General features: G+C 41.9%; 4 protein-coding genes across 4 annotated transcripts; 1 reads left to right on the top strand and 3 right to left on the bottom strand.

Annotated features, from left to right (window-relative positions):
* The first annotated feature begins 4,349 nt into the window (after window positions 1-4,349).
* On the top strand, window positions 4,350-5,240 carry LOC134820213 (transcriptional regulatory protein AlgP-like). The gene has a single exon (XM_063830435.1). The coding sequence runs from the start codon at window positions 4,350-4,352 to the stop codon at window positions 5,238-5,240; it is 891 nt and encodes a 296-aa protein (XP_063686505.1).
* Window positions 5,241-6,066: 826 nt separating this feature from the next.
* Window positions 6,067-7,297, bottom strand: LOC134819831 (quinone reductase-like). Its single transcript, XM_063829981.1, has 4 exons — window positions 7,209-7,297; window positions 6,924-7,041; window positions 6,610-6,766; window positions 6,067-6,469 (listed from the first exon to the last, which is right to left on the bottom strand). The coding sequence occupies exons 1-4, from the start codon at window positions 7,292-7,294 to the stop codon at window positions 6,201-6,203; spliced, it is 630 nt and encodes a 209-aa protein (XP_063686051.1). The 5' UTR covers window positions 7,295-7,297; the 3' UTR covers window positions 6,067-6,200.
* A 2,576-nt stretch (window positions 7,298-9,873) lies between these two features.
* On the bottom strand, window positions 9,874-13,097 carry LOC134820214 (uncharacterized). Its single transcript, XM_063830436.1, has 2 exons — window positions 12,881-13,097; window positions 9,874-11,543 (listed from the first exon to the last, which is right to left on the bottom strand). Exons 1-2 carry the CDS (start codon window positions 13,095-13,097, stop codon window positions 9,874-9,876), a joined length of 1,887 nt encoding a protein of 628 aa, XP_063686506.1.
* A 69-nt stretch (window positions 13,098-13,166) lies between these two features.
* Window positions 13,167-14,177, bottom strand: LOC134820215 (uncharacterized). Its single transcript, XM_063830437.1, has one exon. It carries the CDS (start codon window positions 14,175-14,177, stop codon window positions 13,167-13,169), a length of 1,011 nt encoding a protein of 336 aa, XP_063686507.1.
* Window positions 14,178-18,950: the final 4,773 nt, after the last annotated feature.

An 18,950-nucleotide genomic window follows, 5' to 3' on the forward strand; every position in this document is an offset into this window, starting at 1 on the left:
GGAAATTATTTCAAATGTTAAATTTCGAAATCGTTGAAATTACTAATAATTAATATTTTATTATTAATGAAGTTATGAGTTTACATTTCGACTTTGTAAAGTACCCTGACGTTATGACCAAAAGAAATAATATATGACCGGCCAACCCATGACCAAAACCCATAATCATGGGTAGAGTGGACCCAGTGGCGTAACGTTGCCTGTTGGCGCTCCCCCCGCCGAAAAAGCGCCCCCCTGTTGGCGCCCCCTCCCCTTTTGGTGCCCCTCCCTAAAATTGAACAAATTAGGTGATTTTAGACTTAGAGGATACGCCGGTAAAATCTCTAAAAAAGTGTGTATCTAGAGCAAAACGCGCAGTTTTGCTAGTACTTTAGTTAAGTTTTCGAAATCGTCCCACATTCAAACGACGATTGCCCCCCCCCCCCCCCCCACTAAGACGGCGCCCCAAACCCCCCCCCCCCCCGCACTGCACAGCGGGGTCAGCGGGGCCCTTCGTTACGCCACTGAGTTGACCGCTGCCAGTTTCTCTCTTCCCCAAACAAAAGGCAATGATATCAATTTGAATGACCGTAATCAAATGCAAAATGATACCGAGAATGAAATCGGTCGCTCGCTTTTCCCATTCATCCACGGCTTACGAATTGTAATAAGTTTCGATTTATAACATGTAATCTATTAATATTACAATTGTAAATACCATGATTATGGGTTTTGGTCAAATCACATCTACAAAGCTGCCATATAGCCTGACTGACAATTTTCTCGACTGACTGACAATGTTTCTTCTTTTCCCCATTTAGAATACAAAGATTAGTATATTTTAGCTTATGATTAATATTATATTTTTACCTATAGTTTACCTAGATTATTGATATTTATCTAACGTTCGGATTCAGGAACTATTTAAAAATAGAACGCCAATTTCAACCGTCATAGTACCTTAGTTTTATTCATTTAGTAGTATAATGACGTCCCAATTCCATTTTGTATTTTCCATACTGATCTCATATACAGCTAGAATGAAAAAAGAAATATTAAAACCAATTAGCCTTAGCACTTAGAAACATCACGGAGGAGTTTATAACACACTACACGCTAAAGCACGTCGGTGTTATTTTCATAACGATCCCACGTGCTTCGCACTCGAAAGTATTATTAACTTTTAAATATAATCCCTGTGCGTGCAGGCGTTATGTGTGTTATAACTGTCTGTGTTATATTTTCAGCATTATCTACGCTTCAGTTGATGAACTATGCAAAAATGATTTACATCACTACCAAGCCTGTGGAATAGAATCAGTCAGGATTCGTCAAATCAACCCATTTTCTAGTTTTGCAACCAGTTCGATGGCAGGTAATGATTTTATCATCATATGAAATTAGTTAATATAATAAATCAATATATGTAGTTCACTATTACAACTTGAACTAACAGTAACAGTAGATGCCCAACTTAGAGAGTGTCGGATATGATTGATGTTGTGGTACATATTAAGGGTTTTTTTACATCTTTGGTAATTTTAATTCGTTTAATTCTGTTTACCTAATTTTCTCAAACCAGGTGAATACCCATGTGGATATCTCTGCCTCCCAAGACTGTCACAGATGAATACATTTACACATATTATTCACATGGCTGATATCTACACTGACGGAATTTTTGGGGTTCGTTCCTGCGATGGGAAGAATGACTGCCTTAACACAAACCTTGATGAAGCTTTCTGTGAAGATCAAAAAGACTCTGAACTGTGTGATCTTATTTGCTCCCCATATGGTGATTGCACGGACGAACAGTTTTGTAATGGTTTTGAGTACGGTGTTCAGTGTGGAGAGTTTTTGGACAACAATCTGATGCACCAAACTTGGTATTTTACTGCAAACTTTGTGTGTGACGGGGTAAAAGACTGTAAAGATGGGAGCGATGAAAAGGATTGTGTGATTAATGAAATGACAACAACGTGCCTCAATTTAAGAAAAGGGGTTATAGTACCGCTTCATAATTATACCCGATGTGCCGCAAGAGTTCGCAGCAGAATGAAATGGAATTACCCAGACGAAATCATACTATTTTGTGACGATTACAGCGACCAAACCAACTGCTCGGACCCATCTAGAGTGGGTATAGAATGCCCAGTTCGTGGATACAACACCACTGTTGCCAAGCAGATCATCTGCCTGAAATCATTACACGTCCAAACCATTCCCATCAACTCCATACCACAAATATGTGACGATGGGATCGATAAGGCGTGCGTTGAAAGCAGTGGCTCCTGTTTTATACACAAACACCTTTTGTGTGATGGTCACCCAGATTGCGGTGATAGTAGTGACGAACGTCTAGACCTATGCCAAATTATGACCACAAAGAAATGTACGAGAAGGTATCTTTCCCAGGTTATGGATGACATTGTCTTTCCTTTTGCATGGGTGCATGACGGACTGGTCGACTGCACGAATGGTGAAGATGAAAAGGTGCATTGGCCAACTTGTGGAAAGGGGTCAACATTCCGCCTTGTTAGTCACGATGAAACTGAATGTGACGAGGTATTCATATGTGCATACAACTCGGACCTAAAGTTTGTTAGCTTTTCCAACCTATGTGATAGGAAAGAATCTTGCAGTAATGAAATTGAGATTTGCAGTGTGTCGAGAATTCAAACTATACCTTTTGCAAGAGCTACAAGAGATAGCAAGATGAAAATACGAATGCAACATTGCCTAAAAGGAATTATTGAAATATCAAATCTTACCAACCAATATTGTTCAAGAGTAAGTTTCCTTTTCCCTGACACAGACATCTTTGGACGGAACAAAACTACTGAGATAATTTTACCCGACGCAAAGAAGACTGCAGATACTTTTTTGGAGAGTATTACGTTTTTGCAAGCTGTTTGGGACGTTGCATGAATGCAACTTGCCCACTAAGAAGATCGATTAGGTGGGACTCTTGCAGTGGACAATTCGATAGGGATAAGATATTCACCCCAGACAAAGAAGGTCAACTTACTTTCCTGATCAAAGATTTCAAAACAGGAAAACTCGGCAATGATTTATTCCTTTGTGAAAACGGCAAATGTATCACTTATGACAAAGTATGCGACCTGGCTGATGATTGTGGAGATAGTTCAGATGAGTCAGGGTGCACTAACCACTTTAAGTGCCATAAATCTGGGGTGTACCTTCCAATCACCCAGAAATGTGATAAAACTGTTCACTGCTCCGATATTTCAGACGAATGCAATGAAAGTTGTGGACAAGAAATCGTTAACAGCAGTTTCCTTAAGCTTGTTGGTTGGACCATTGGAGTGTTAGCTCTCATCTTAAATTGTGTGTCAGTATTTAAGAACATCTCTAGTATCAGAGCTACAAAATCAGAAGCTGCACTTCTCAACAAGAGCTTGGTTTTTCTAATCAGCATGGGTGACCTCATGATTGGTATCTACCTTACCATGATCTCGGTTTACAATACTTATCACAGTAAAACGTACTGCTCGATTCAACTAAACTGGCTTTCTAGTAACATCTGTGTCGCTTTAGGCATCATAAGCACTACCGGCTCCCAAGTATCTTTGCTATCCATGACTGCTCTGGGCTTACTGAGAGCTTTCGGTGTATATACAAATTTAATGATACCTAAGGAAGTCACAAACAAAAGTTTGATAAAAGTGGTCGTAATATTTTTCACTATCTTGATGGTATCATCAGTTATTTCTTGGCTGCCTTTAGTTGAAGAACTCGAAGATTTCTTTGTGAATGGTATGAAATACGAAAATTCAAACTCACTGTTTATTGGCTGTCCGGATAAATATGTACACCGAGAAATACTTCAGAAGTATTATGGCAGGATAGCAGCCGAGGACCTCACTTGGGCTCAAATAAAGGTTCTTGTAGACGCTATTTTCTCCAATGACTACGGAGGGATTTCTCGTTACAAACTTTCGTTCTATGGTAACGCACCTGTCTGCTTATTTAAGTATTATGTCAAAATGAATGATCCTCAACAGGGCTTTGTTTTCTTGATCATTTGCATTAATTTCGCGTGTTTTGTCACTATAGCAGTTTCTTATATGGCAATAGTGATTAAGGTAAAGAAATCTGCAAGAAAGCTGGACAAAATCGCTACAAAACAGACAAAGAAAAAAAATATCAAACTGCAAAAAGTTACTCAATGGATTATCTTTACGGATTTTGCATGCTGGGTACCTTTTATCATTACTTGTTGCTTTCATTATGCCGACATTTTAGATGCAACGCCGTGGTATCCCTTATTTTCAATTCTTGTTTTACCAATAAATTCGGTGATTAACCCTCTTCTATACGACATATCTCTGAGAACATCACTTTATTCCATGTTTAACAAACTTAAACGAAAAGTAGTCGCTTTCTTTTATTTTACAGCAGCAGCAGCAGCAGCAGCTGAAACAACAGCAGCTGAAACACCAGCAGCTAAAACACCAGCAACAGCAGCAGCTGAAACACCAGCAGCTGAAACACCAGCAGCTGAAACACCAACAACAGCAGCAGCTGAAACACCAGCAGCTGAAACACCAGCAGCTGAAACACCGGCAGCTGAAACACCAGCAGCTGAAACACCAGCAACACCAGCAGCTGAAACACCAGCAGCTGAAACACCAGCAGCTGAAACACCAGCAGCTAAAACACCATCAGCTGAAACAGCAACAGCTGAAACAACAGCAGCTGAAACATCAACAGCTGAAACACCAGCAGCTGAAACAGCAGCAGCTGAAACAGCAGCAGCTGAAACACCAGCAGCTGAAACACCAGCAGCTGAAACACCAGCAGCTGAAACACCAGCAGTTGAAACACCAGCAGCTGAAACACCAGCAGCTGAAACACCAGCAGCTGAAACACCAGCAGCTGAAACACCAGCAGCTGAAACACCAGCAGCTGAAACACCAGCAGCTGAAACACCGGCAGCTGAAACACCAGCAGCTGAAACATCAACAGCAAAAGCAGTAGCAGCATCAGTAGCAGAAGAAATGGTAGTAGAAACAGAAACAAAGACAGCATCAGTATCATTATCAGTACCAGCATCAATATCACCATTAGCAGCAGTACTAATAGCAGTAGAAACAGTAGCAATAGTAGCAGAAACAGTGTCAGCATCAGCATCAGCAGAAACAGCAGTAGACGAAATAAAACCAGCTGAAACAGAAGAAATAGTAGCAGCAGACGAAACAGCAGCAGTAGCAGTAGAAACAGCAAAAGGGCAAACATAAGGATCTAAGATCAATTTGATTTTTGATTCCGTAAAAATGAATCAGGGAACCACTTTTGAGAACATTATCTCCTGCTCATTTATTTATTATTTGGTCACAGTTAGACACCATACAAATAGGTCGCACATTGTTTTTACCCGTCATGAACCAACTCTGGCGAATACCGCTGGTTATTTTAAATCTATTAAATATTAAGTTTTGTTAACAATTATTAAATATTTTTAAGTAATTTTTGAGCTGAGATAAAGTTTCATTTGTTTAGTACAATTGAGCCTGTTGAGTAAAACTTATGTTCTAAAATAAAAGCCTAAGCCTGGCTGGATGGATTAAGACTGATAACGAATAAAACCTATAATTATTAAGGATACTGTCAAATGCACCCCATGGAGCACTGAGTAAGAGTTCGACCCCACACAAATTGAAATATGATGACAACTACATTTAGATTGTAGTACAATCTAAATGTAGTTGTACAATGTACAATTTGTACAACTAAGCACTTTTTAGAAACGAGAAACATTTATTTGCATGATCGAGTGAACGAAATTATAAATTTGTGTACCAAACATTAACCAATATGCGTGCAACATGGGTGCGCGGCATTTTGGAGACATCATTGATATTAACAGAAACCCGTCTAACCCCAAAGTGGTGTCAAGAGACAACAATATTTATCTATTTAGTGATTTCAACACCAATAAATTAATTTAGTACTCAGATCTTGGGAATTGAGAGAAATATAACCCGCCGCGATCTTTTGGTATGGTAATGTTGGTAATTTGCATGACTCTGGAATCTGTGATATAAAAAGAAATAAAAAACGTCGTTCTCAATATTTTGTTATCAAATCATAATAAATAAAAAATATACTATCCCGAGTGAAAAGTTCATTAATCGTAACCTTAGAATAGAAGATGAAAATTGAAAAATAAGAACTTAATTTATACTAAACAAGTCCACTTATTGCTTCTTTGGAGGCACTGGTACAGGCCTGACTTGTTTGTAGCTTTTCAGAGCCTCAGCATACCACTTCAACTCCTTAGCTTGCTTGACCATGTTGGCCTTCACTCTGTCGTCTGTTAAGTTGCCTTCTTCATCAAACATTGAGCCTACCGACATGACGGTACACGACGCTGGTACCGGTACCATTCCCAGTTCTGTCACATGAGCTTTCAGGTTTATTTGAATCCGACATCCTCCAAAAGGACCCACACTGTACGTTAACAGAGCTGAGGAAAGTTTTGATTACAGATGCTATTAGTTATTTATAAAATATATAGAAAATGCTAGATTTATTTTAATTTGAACACCTGATTTTGCTTGATCAGGGGTAAATTTGGTACCATTACAGTGATGAATGATGACTTACCAACAGGTCTGTCCTTGTAAGCAGCAGGCGGGTAGTGGTCGAGCATGTTAGTGAGGGCGGGGGGCAGGGCTGAGTTGTACTCAGCGGAACAAATTATAAAACTGTCAGCTTCCTCCAGCTCTTTCTTCTTGTCGTGCATCCATTGTGGAAACCCCGACTGAAATGAAATTGATATCTATATAAGTGTATGTTAAGTGATAGTTCAGTCAGATGCAAAACTTTTCATAAAACGATTAGATGGTGTAAGTAAATCGACCAATTGATGCTAATTTGCTTGAATAATAAAACTGAATTGTATAGAAAATATTTCTTACTGCATCTGGAACAAGATGCAGAGGCTGTTCTAGGATTGTGTAGGGACTATCTTTGGGGTCCCACAGTGATACTTCAAGACCTTGCTCCTCCAGAATCTCCTTCATTGCTTTTCCTACCCTGTAGGGTATTAATGTTAAATAAATATAATTTATTCCCACTTTATAATCTGTTAGTGTAACTGTAGCTATAGTATAAGTAAGGTATAACTCAATCCTGTCACAACAACACACTAGGTACGATCTAACAATGGTAATTTCAAAATTGCTGCCCCGCTCAATCTTTACCTGTCGCCCCATGATCCCTCGCCTGTGAAACTAGCACCTTTCCTACAGGATGAGAGGAACAGAATCGTCTTTAGCTTAGCAGCCATTTTTTATCTGTGTATTAGAAAAAGTTTATTCACGAACATTCTATCAAACGACGCTCAGTCTGTCATTCCGCCGCATCTACAATATGTTTAGGGGTCGTTCACATATTACGTAATCAGCATCAACAATATGTTTATGAAAATTAAGCCTGGGGTCCCCAGGTAAAAACAAAGCTGTAACAAGTCGACAACAAACTTAGTCATAGAACAATGTGAATGAGAAAAGATCATATTTTAAGAAAAGACAATTTAAATATGGGAGTTATATCAACCAAGCGCTATGTTGATAAAAGAAAATGCCTGGCCTTACAATTCCTTATAATTATATGGGAGTATCTATTCGTTGTTAAGACATGCTCATGTAAATTGTAAAATTTGTGTAATTTTGGGGAAGCTTCATCCCTTTGGTCGTCATAAGTTTGGCATAAGGCGCTCAAATTCCTGCATGTTTAACTTTAAGTACAGTTTTCAATTTGTGAAAAAACTTTAAAGTGGAATGAATCTAAAATGAAATTAAAGTTAAAAATAACGTAAGTCCAATTCATGAGTGGCACTAAAATATTATACCACAACTTGACGATATAAGGATATAATATAAACTTTAAGCATTTATAAAGCCACGAGTCGAAAATATAGTCACGTACTGTATGACTAAATCAGTTTATATTCGTTTAATCTTTAAAGCTTTAAGTTACGTCTAATCTTATCAGTGCATTGATAAAATTCAACTTAATATGAATATATGAATAATGAATATGAATATTATAATGTTTAAAATTTACTGATTTAACGACGTGACTAATGAGCTTAACTGCAGTATTATCCGTTATCAGGGAAATTAAAGTATCGCAGCTGCCGACTCTTGTTGAATTGCTCGACCAAATACACTAGACTATCACGTGACCAAATGTCTAACGGGTTGTTAAATTATTTTCCAGGCAATTCAATTTGCTTTAGAATTAGAACATTTATTCATAGCGGGAATCGCACTGTAAAATTTCCAGATCGTCACATTCATGATTCAGATCATGTGCCTTAGTTAACCACTTGTATGTTTATAGGTTATATTTCCCCAACCGTGCGTTAACCGTGCGTTAACCGTGCCTTAAGCGACCATAATGGTTGCTTATGTGCAGTTTGTGCGTTAACCGTGCGTTAACCGTGCGTTAACCGTGCGTTAACCGTGCGTTAACCGTGCGTTAACCGTGCGTTAACCGTGCGTTAACCGTGCGTTAACCGTGCGTTAACCGTGCGTTAACCGTGCCTTAAGTGACCGTGCCTCAACCGTGCCTTATGTAACCCTTGTGCCTTAACCGTGCGTTAACCGTGCCTTAACTGTGCTTTAACCGTGCCTTAACCGTGTCTTAACCGTGCGTAGCTACATTACCGAATTGTCCACAAACCCGACCTAATTATAAAAAACTAATTCAGCTCACTACACAGCTTACACCATCAAAAGGAGTATGTAGTAAAGGGGAAAATCAGAAGATTTCTCCATGTTACCCTTTATTTACAGCATTCTTATGAAGTACCAGGTACGTGTACTTTATTTCAGTTTAATAGAACTTTTGGTGTAAATTATATTTGGGCTACTTTAAATGACCGTCAGGGGTTTCCGGGTAAAGCTGTTACGGTTTAAACTTTCCCGCAGTTGTTATATTGGAGAACAGAGAAGTTTATTTCGTTTTACACACTTTTAGTGTAACTCGGTTAGCTGTCAGACCAACTGTCAGAGAGGAGCCGTCCGCTCACTTTGCACCTGACTTATAGCCAGGCCTGTGGTTGGTCCTCGCGGCCACAGGGTGACTGCTAGTGGACTAGTGGAGTGCTCATTGGCGAGACTGCGAGTCACGCGGTACAAGCAGATCCGTTGTACCGTCACGCATCCTGGCGTGACAAGGTTTTGACAGCATACCCGGAGAGGCGGAAGTGAAGAGCTCACTTTTAGTTTGCAGTTTGCACCTTCATCTTTAATTTGAAGGGATCATGTCATATTCTGCTCGCGGGCTGTATCAGCAGCCCTACCGGGTACAAAAATAAAGTGAACCTCTTATCCTGTCTCCGGGCTATATCGCTACTCCGGGCTATATCGCTGTCATCCCGCCAAATCTCTATGATTATGAACATAAATATATTAGTTTGAGGTCCAAATAGTAATAGTAAAGGTATGTTTATGGTGGGTAATTTCCTAACGGCTGAGTTGAAAACTGAACTGTTTCAGATTTAATTAAAATTGAAAATTAAAAATTTCTAACTGATCTACACTTTACTGTTAAATAACTGATATAACAGCAGATCAAACAAAAAAGTAACTGGGAACTGGGGTGAAAATCATTCCTACACCCCTGCTGGAAAGAACCACTGAAGTTATATTGGTTTAACGGGTAGTAGGAGCAAATGAGATACATAAACCATCACCCATTCAAATTGATACGTGGACCCTGATTGACCTTTCAATTCGTGGAATTGGTAACATGTTATTCAGCTCTTAAATGTTAAATATTTTCACGGTCAGATCGCCTATTTAATCATTTATCTATTTATATCTGACCGCCGTATTTTAGTATTTTACAGGATGAGTTTCAATTACAGTTATTCTTGTTCCAATGTTTTGCACGTTGTGAGCGGTGGTAGGAGGGTGGCAGGAGGGTGGCAGGAGGGTGGCAGGAGGGTGACAGGAGGGTGGCAGGAGGGTGGCAGCAGGGTGGAAGGAGGGTGGCAGGAGGGTGGCAGGAGGGTGGCAGGAGGGTGACAGGAGGGTGGCAGCAGGGTGGCAGCAGGGTGGCAGGAGGGTGGCAGGAGGGTGGCAGCAGGGTGGCAGGAGGGTGGCAGGAGGGTGGCAGGAGGGTGGCAGGAGGGTGGCAGGAGGGTGGCAGGAGGGTGGCAGGAGGGTGGCAGGAGGGTGGAAGGAGGGTGGCAGGAGGGTGGCAGGAGGGTGGCAGGAGGGTGGCAGGAGGGTGGCAGGAGGGTGGCAGCAGGGTGGCAGCAGGGTGGCAGCAGGGTGGAAGGAGGGTGGCAGGAGGGTGGCAGGAGGGTGGCAGGAGGGTGGCAGGAGGGTGGCAGGAGGGTGGCAGGAGGGTGGCAGGAGGGTGGCAGGAGGGTGGCAGGAGGGTGGCAGGAGGGTGGCAGGAGGGTGGCAGGAGGGTGGCAGGAGGGTGGCAGGAGGGTGGCAGGAGGGTGGCAGGAGGGTGGCAGGAGGGTGGCAGGAGGGTGGCAGGAGGGTGGCAGGAGGGTGGCAGGAGGGTGGCAGGAGGGTGGTAGGAGGGTGGCAGGAGGGTGGCAGGAGGGTGGCAGGAGGGTGGCAGGAGGGTGGCAGGAGGGTGGCAGGAGGGTGGCAGGAGGGTTGCAGGAGGGTGGCAGGAGGGTGGCAGGAGGGTGGCAGGAGGGTGGCAGGAGGGTGGCAGGAGGGTGGCAGGAGGGTGGCAGGAGGGTGGCAGGAGGGTGGCAGGAGGGTGGCAGGAGGGTGGCAGGAGGGTGGCAGGAGGGTGGCAGGAGGGTGGCAGCAGGGTGGCAGGAGGGTGGAAGGAGGGTGGTAGGAGGGTGGCAGGAGGGTGGCAGGAGGGTGGCAGCAGGGTGGCAGGAGGGTGGAAGGAGGGTGGCAGGAGGGTGGCAGGAGGGTGGCAGGAAGGTGGCAGGAGGGTGGCAGGAGGGTGGCAGGAGGGTGGCAGGAGGGTGGCAGGAGGGTGGCAGCAGGGTGGCAGCAGGGTGGCAGGAGGGTGGCAGGAGGGTGGCAGCAGGGTGGCAGCATGGTGGCAGCAGGGTGGCAGGAGGGTCGTAGGAGGGTGGCAGGAGGGTGGCAGAAGGGTGGCAGGAGGGTGGCAGGAGGGTGGCAGGAGGGTGGCAGGAGGGTGGCAGGAGGGTGGCAGGAGGGTGGAAGGAGGGTGGCAGGAGGGTGGCAGGAGGGTGGCAGGAGGGTGGCAGGAGGGTGGCAGGAGGGTGGAAGGAGGGTGGCAGGAGGGTGGCAGGAGGGTGGCAGGAAGGTGGCAGGAGGGTGGCAGGAGGGTGGCAGGAGGGTGGTAGGAGGGTGGCAGGAGGGTGGCAGGAGGGTGGCAGGAGGGTGGCAGGAGGGTGGCAGGAGGGTGGCAGCAGGGTGGCAGCAGGGTGGCAGGAGGGTGGCAGGAGGGTGGCAGGAGGGTGGCAGGAGGGTGGCAGGAGGGTGGCAGGAGGGTGGCAGGAGGGTAGTAGGGGGTGGTAGGAGGGTGGAAGTGGCACGCACCAAAATCAGAAGCTAGAATTTCCCATACTGTATATTCTGGAATCAAGATAATTTTATTTTAAAAATCAACGCTTATTATTATACAACTAGAATTGGAGGTTCTTATCTCCTAGTTTCCCAGCCTATTCGTTAATGAACGTAGGAAAGCTTAAAATAAACTTATTTTCAGTTATAACGGGCGGACTTTAAAATTTGATATAACTTATTACATCAAATGTAAAACTGAAAGAATGGGAATAAAGCGAGCGACCGATTTTATTCTCATTTCTCGGTGTCATACTTATTTGGGAACGGTCATTCATTAGTAAATATTTATTTTTTGGGGAACACCTACCTCATCCACTAAATATAATGGGTCAATAATGATAAATCACTAAATATACAGTTACACTAGACTATCACGTGACTAACTTTAATCACAGTGCTAGCTGGCAAGCATTACCGTTGCCATGCCCTTATACCACCATATAATACTACATATTATATCCCCTTTACTGTTCATTCAGGCATTAAGGCTCATTGGAAGTCGTTCAGCAGGCATATTTAAGTTCAAACATTCTCATTCGATGTCAAAGATGACAGAAATAAGAAATAGTTATGTGGAGGTTTTTAAGAAATTTGCGCAAAATACGCGCCAGCACTGTTGTACGAAATTCGGTTAAAAAACCCAAAATCGACATATTCAGTAGGGACTACGGGTAGAAGATGAATAATAATATGAAGATTAAAATTCCAACAGCATCTTGTTCCCTTCATTGTGCTGATTCCGGGAAGCATTCTGTTTACGCTCTCATCATTCTGTAGAATGAGATATCGTTCATTTAAAATTGGGTAATTATAGGCCTGTCAAGGATTGCAACCCAATTAAGAGCTGATCAATTGCAGCTCCTTGTGCCATATAAGGGATAACTGAGGTCACGTGACAGTCGTCCCTATCACGTGACCTTGATTCGTAAATCCTCGAGCACGTGATCACATTCGTAACGTGTCGTATGCCGACTTTCTCAGAACTTTCTCAGAACTTTCTCAGAAAGTTCCTCCCAGCTTGCCAAAACGGAACTCGAACAAATAAACCCTGTTTACAACGAGATAACATCACGTGATCGAATCACGTGTTTTGATAAAAAAGCAAGAGACTAAGGGGTATGGAGCACACTGCTTTTCATGTGTTTTATACACTGACCATGAGTTCCTTCAGACAAATTTTATTAAAGATTATCTTTTGTGGGGACCGAGGGTTCATCGTCCGAGTATTAAGCAGACACTCCTCATCACTATGTTCGTAGAAATATTTCCTTTACCCTCATGAGCTGTTGTCCATATAGATTGTTTTAACAATTGATCAATGTTTCTCATGTGTTTTATACACTGACCATGAGCTCCTTTACACAAATTGTACACCCTTTGACGAATCATGGAACCGACCGGACAATAGTGGCGCAGACGACTAAACACCTCTATCACGCACACAATACCCTCGTACACTTCTATCACGCACATTACAGCATAGTTTATACTACCCTCGTACACTTCTATCACGCACATTACAGCATAGTTTATACTACCCCCGTACACTTCTATCACGCACATTACAGCATAGTTTATACTACCCTCCTACACTTCTATCACGCACATTACAGCATAGTTTATACTACCCTCCTACACTTCTATCACGCACATTAAAGCATAGTTTATACTACCCTCGTACACTTCTATCACGCACATTACAGCATAGTTTATACTACCCTCGTACACTTCTATCACGCACATTGCAGCATACTTTATACTACCCTCGTACACTTCTATCACGCACATTACAGCATAGTTTATACTACCCTCGTACACTTCTATCACGCACATTACAGCATAGTTTATACTACCCCCGTACACTTCTATCACGCACATTAAAGCATAGTTTATACTACCCTCGTACACTTCTATCACGCACATTACAGCATAGTTTATACTACCCTCGTACACTTCTATCACGCACATTGCAGCATACTTTATACTACCCTCGTACACTTCTATCACGCACATTGCAGCATACTTTATACTACCCTCGTACACTTCTATCACGCACATTACAGCATAGTTTATACTACCCTCGTACACTTCTATCACGCACATTGCAGCATACTTTATACTACCCTCGTACACTTCTATCACGCACATTACAGCATAGTTTATACTACCCTCGTACACTTCTATCACGCACATTACAGCATAGTTTATACTACCCTCGTACACTTCTATCACGCACATTACAGCATAGTTTATACTACCCTCGTACACTTCTATCACGCACATTACAGCATAGTTTATACTACCCTCGTACACTTCTATCACACACATTACAGCATAGTTTATACTACCCTCGTACACTTCTATCACGCACATTACAGCATAGTTTATACTACCCTCGTACACTTCTATCACGCACATTACAGCATAGTTTATACTACCCTCGTACACTTCTATCACGCACATTACAGCATAGTTTATACTACCCTCGTACACTTCTATCACGCACATTACAGCATAGTTTATACTACCCTCGTACACTTCTATCACGCACATTACAGCATAGTTTATATTACCCTCGTACACTTCTATCACGCACATTACAGCATAGTTTATACTACCCTCGTACACTTCTATCACGCACATTACAGCATAGTTTATACTACCCTCGTACAGTTGTAAACTAAGAACTAATGATACTGGATAACTAATAATAAATAATCGTGCACTTGGCCGGGGGAGTTCCGGACATTTTACCCAACATTTTTTGTCAGGTTGGCATGTAGAGATACCAGTTGGTAGTACTACACATACCAGTTGGTAGTACTTAATAATTTTTTTCCCTACTCTTGCCGAAGGCAAAAAGATCGTAGGGAATAAGTAATCGGGTTTGGATATATGAGGTGGCCCGATGGACCTGCGATGATGACAAAAGTCTGCTCCTTCGAAATATAGACCACTCCCCTATAATTAAGTGTATAGGAAGCGTCTGTTATGCTGAGCGCGACGCTAGCCGTGTGTTAATTAATTACAGTGAAATTCCTCCTTCGCAAAGTTATTTTCCGCAATTTTCTGGATTCATTTATTGTTGATGTGCGGCGCTGCATTGGTCAAATAAATCGTCAATTTTTACCAGGCACGAATCCCACTCATTTATAAAAAACATAGTTTTAGTATGTAAATATGGTGCACTTTTATTTCCAGTCACACTTTTCACTTAAAAGAATTAATGTTGACGGATGTTACTCGTCTAAATTTCTTCGAAGTAGCGCACGCCGCTTTCTTCTCGAAATGGCCCGATGGCACGAGCTACGAAGTAGCGCGCGCCGGGCCATGGCCAGATCATTAACAATGGTCAAGAATTAATGGTACAAGTACATGGTAGGGAAAATTGATCGTGCGTGGTTTAACCGCGGCGAAATTCTTGTTTTTTGTGAAACTTGGTTTCGACATAGCAGTTGACCCAACTAATTTGAGAGGGTCTCGGACCCCAACCGCCAAATGGTACCTGCAGGGCGGCCACGCCCATATTTGGTCCAAATTAGGCCCAATTTAGCTTGTAGCGCGATGCGTTACTGTGCGTTACTGTTACCTGGCTAGATCGGCGAGATGCGCTACTGTGCCGCGCCGAGCTGCCATGAATTGACATCGTCAATTAAAATTTAGCCAAATACCCTGAACATGGCCAAAACCCAAGTTTTAGTTTTACTTGTAGCTAGTGGTCCCCTGAACTCGTATATGAATTTTCATTAAAATTGGACAAACAATGACTAGGCTATGTGAGTATGAGCTAAAACCTATACGCCCGCGCCATATTTGGGCATATGCGCCTAATTTGATCGATTTTTGCCCATAAATTGATCAAATATCAATATTTTTGAATGAAACCAACTTTATATAAAAGGTAAGCCTAAACTACACATTCTCTACGATTATAAGCTCAATATCTACCTAACTTTGGATTCTGTATTCAAATAATCGTAAACAATGAACAAAATCGCCCATATCTCAGTTTGCGATATTTGCATTGCAAAACTGATTTCGCTCAAAACATGCACAATAGAACTCAATAGGGTTTCAATTTTCTTTCATGAAATTTTCAGAATCAACGTAGAATTGCATTTCTGTATTCAGATCAGTACCTTACAGTAGTAGATCAGTTGCTGAGAGCGGGCTCCTCGTTTATATGGAGCACTCTCTGAGCAACTAATGTGATATCAATTCTGCTTTCCCGCCAAATTTGGCTCGAAAGTGTAATAATATTAGTTAACTTGTGTTAATACCTTACCATACGTCTACACGTAATCAAACAAATAAACCCTGTTTACAATGAGATAACATGACGTGATCGAATCACGTGTTTTGATAAAAAAGCAAGAAACTGAGGGGTATGGAGCACACTGCTTTTCATGTGTTTTATACACTGACCATGAGTTCCTTCAGACAAATTTTATTAAAGATTATCTTTTGTGGGAACCGAGGGTTCATCGTCCGAGTATTAAACAGACACTCCTCATCACTATGTTCGTAGAAATATTTCCTTTACCCTCATGAGCTGTTGTCCATATAGATTGTTTTAATAATTCATCTTGATATGACCCTCTGATTTACTGTACATGTCTTTGATGATGTCGTAGTAGCCGCCGTTGACGCCATAGCAGGCTAGTTTGAACAGGAGGGCTTGTCTGCACACTAGATCAAACGCTTTTCGGAGATCAATGAACACTGCATATATTTTACTTTTCACTTTCTTGTATTTTTCGATTGTGGACATCAGCGTGAATATATGGTCATTACATTGACTTCCTTTGGTAAAGCCTGCTTGATTAGGTGGATCTGGATGAGAGATTTGGCGGTGAGTGACAAGCCGAGATAGCAGCATCGTGGAGAGCAGTTTCCCAATACAGCTACATACTGCTATTGCTCTATAGTTGTCAGGGTTCCTGATGCACCCTTTTTTGTGAATCGGTGTGATCACACTTTAGCTCCAGAGGTAGGTTCCTGTCTCAAGGCACAGATTGAAGAGTTTAAGGAGGAGGGACCTCATTTTCACGTTCAAACCCTTGAGCATTTCATTGCTTATGTGGTCAAAAGCAGATGCTTTGCCACATTGATTGTGGTGTCTAGTGGTTAAGTTTACTAGCAGGAACCCTTATTACCCTAAAATGGTGTCAAGACTCAAGAGACTAAAATAATTATTACCTATTTAATTCGCGTTTTTGACACCACTTGGGGGTCCAAATTTTGGGCTCTAAAATCACTAATTCTTGGCCAATTTTTTATTTTTTCATGCTGAATTGGAGGCCATTAAAGCATTTGACCCAGTCAAAAAAGTTTCAGTTCTATATCTTTTACGGTTTTTGCGGAAATTCGCTTTAAAGTTGATGCCGTGGTGTCAGTAAAATGGCACGGATAAATAAATATATATATATATCGTCTCGCTTTATATATAGTAAGATAAGATATTCATTATAATACAAATGCGACCAGCACGAGGTACGTACAAAAACTTAAGGAACAAAAGTCTTGAAAACAAGCTGCTGTAACACCGGATAACGACAATTTGTCGTTAGCTTGTAGTTGTAGATGCAACAGATTGTTTCATAGTTTTTCTTGGGCAACTCCAAATGATTACGCTACTGTAATTTTGACACAAAAGCTATGTTTAAAACTGATTACAGAGGGGGAAGGTAGTTACAAATTGGCCAGAAGTGATGTGTGAACGGCCCCTAACGGTACGTGGATTTCTATGATGTATCTGAATAACTAATGAACATACATGGATTTTGCAGGCAGAATATCCAGCGAAAACTTTTATTTTAGATATGTAGAGAAGAAATGATCAGATGCTCATTTGAAATAATAACAGCAAAATAATTTAATCAATGAGGCCGCGCAAAATCCATGGATATTCATTATTTATCACTTATCAGTATCTTAATCAGGTTAGTTATAGTTTTGGTGACTGTGATACCGCTGGATAAGGATTCAGATACACCTTGTCATACGTTGTATGACCCGCCGCGCACGAGTGCGCGGCTCCCCCTGTATCGTACAAACTCTACAGTTTCACTATAGTGAAACGACGATGGGTGTCACGACGTGATACAAGATACACCTTAGAAATCCACATACCGTTAGGGACCGTTCACACATCACTTCTGGCCAATTTTTAACCCCCTTCTCCCTCTTAGTCTTATCTGTAACCAGTTTTAAAGGGACATACTGAAATATTGATAATTTAGTCATTTTAAAATATTTTTAGCTGATGTTTTTACAGAACATTACTTACAATCCGTAGAAGAAGCCCTTTAAAGAATTATATAATCAAACAATAAATGACGAAGTTACAAACCGAACAAGGTCGAGAGAAGCAAAATTGAAATTTTTGGGTTCCCGTACTGTAGTGCGACACGTACCCTAGTGCGAAACATACCCTAGTGCGAAACCTTCAAGATCGACACTGTCGCACTACAGTACGCTACCTGGAATGTACTGCGACACGAACTAAAGTGCGACAAAAAACTACACATTCAATAAAATTTGAAATTACAATACAATGTTTTTAAGTTTTAATGACAAGAGTGTAGTCGTGTATGAGTATTGCATTGGGGTTAAATATTAAATCAAAAATATTTCATTAAATATTACACTTCAAATAGTCCATTCTGTGTTCCAACACACTTCAAATAGTCCATTCTGTCATAATCATCGTAGCAATCAATCTCAGCGTTCAGGTGACGGTCGTAATCGATCCACTTCTTCAGTCGGGGAGGAGGTGGTTGTCTGAGCATCTTCTGGTTGATCTTCCACTGGGTTAGATCCTGCTCCTTCTTCAGGACGTCGATAAATCGCCAGATAGTAGGGTTGGTGCAGCCCATCAAGGATCGAAAACCGTTGTACCAACCCTCAGCAATGTAGAATTTAAGATATATATACATATCACCGGAGACTCGCGGGCGGAACAAAATATTGCACGCGCACGCGCGTGCAATATTTCATATGTCCCCGAGGGCGCTAGCCCGAGGAGGACATATTTTCGTATAGCACGGAGGGCCCATCGGGCCCGAGTGCTATACGATTTTTCCGCCCGCGGGTCGAGGTGATGTGGATTATATCCACCAGCGGGCGTATTACAGTTAATATATAATTTTATAAATAAACAATGGAGCTTGTATAAAAGTCAACTCTAGAAAAGGTCGCCACTAATAGTTGTAACCATGGTAACACGTCACGTGTTCAATGTAAGCCAATCATAAAGGGCTGTGTCGTATATAGGGGCTGGAGATGCACTGCATTCCTGGGCCGTGGGAATAATGAATGTAATGTCAGTGACGATGAATATCAATAATATAGGGGGATTATAGTGCTGATGTGTATTATGTAGTGTGTTATAATAACTTTGATATAAATCAAAGT

This window comes from Bolinopsis microptera, chromosome 8 (genome assembly GCF_026151205.1).
Source record: "Bolinopsis microptera isolate Bmic1 chromosome 8, MBARI_Bmic_1.0, whole genome shotgun sequence".
NCBI lineage: Eukaryota > Metazoa > Ctenophora > Tentaculata > Lobata > Bolinopsidae > Bolinopsis > Bolinopsis microptera.

Coding starts and splice junctions, on each gene's coding strand:
- LOC134820213 (XM_063830435.1), top strand. CDS start 4,350: ATGTTTAACAAACTTAAACGAAAAGTAGTCGCTTTCTTTTATTTTACA.
- LOC134819831 (XM_063829981.1), bottom strand. CDS start 7,294: ATGGCTGCTAAGCTAAAGACGATTCTGTTCCTCTCATCCTGTAGGAAA. Junction 7,042..7,208: donor GAGGGATCATGGGGCGACAG/GTAAAGATTGAG, acceptor AATACCCTACAG/GGTAGGAAAAGCAATGAAGG. Junction 6,767..6,923: donor TGCATCTTGTTCCAGATGCA/GTAAGAAATATT, acceptor ATTTCATTTCAG/TCGGGGTTTCCACAATGGAT.
- LOC134820214 (XM_063830436.1), bottom strand. CDS start 13,097: ATGTGCGTGATAGAAGTGTACGGGGGTAGTATAAACTATGCTGTAATG. Junction 11,544..12,880: donor TTTGTGTAAAGGAGCTCATG/GTCAGTGTATAA, acceptor TCTTGATTCCAG/AATATACAGTATGGGAAATT.
- LOC134820215 (XM_063830437.1), bottom strand. CDS start 14,177: ATGTGCGTGATAGAAGTGTACGAGGGTAGTATAAACTATGCTGTAATG.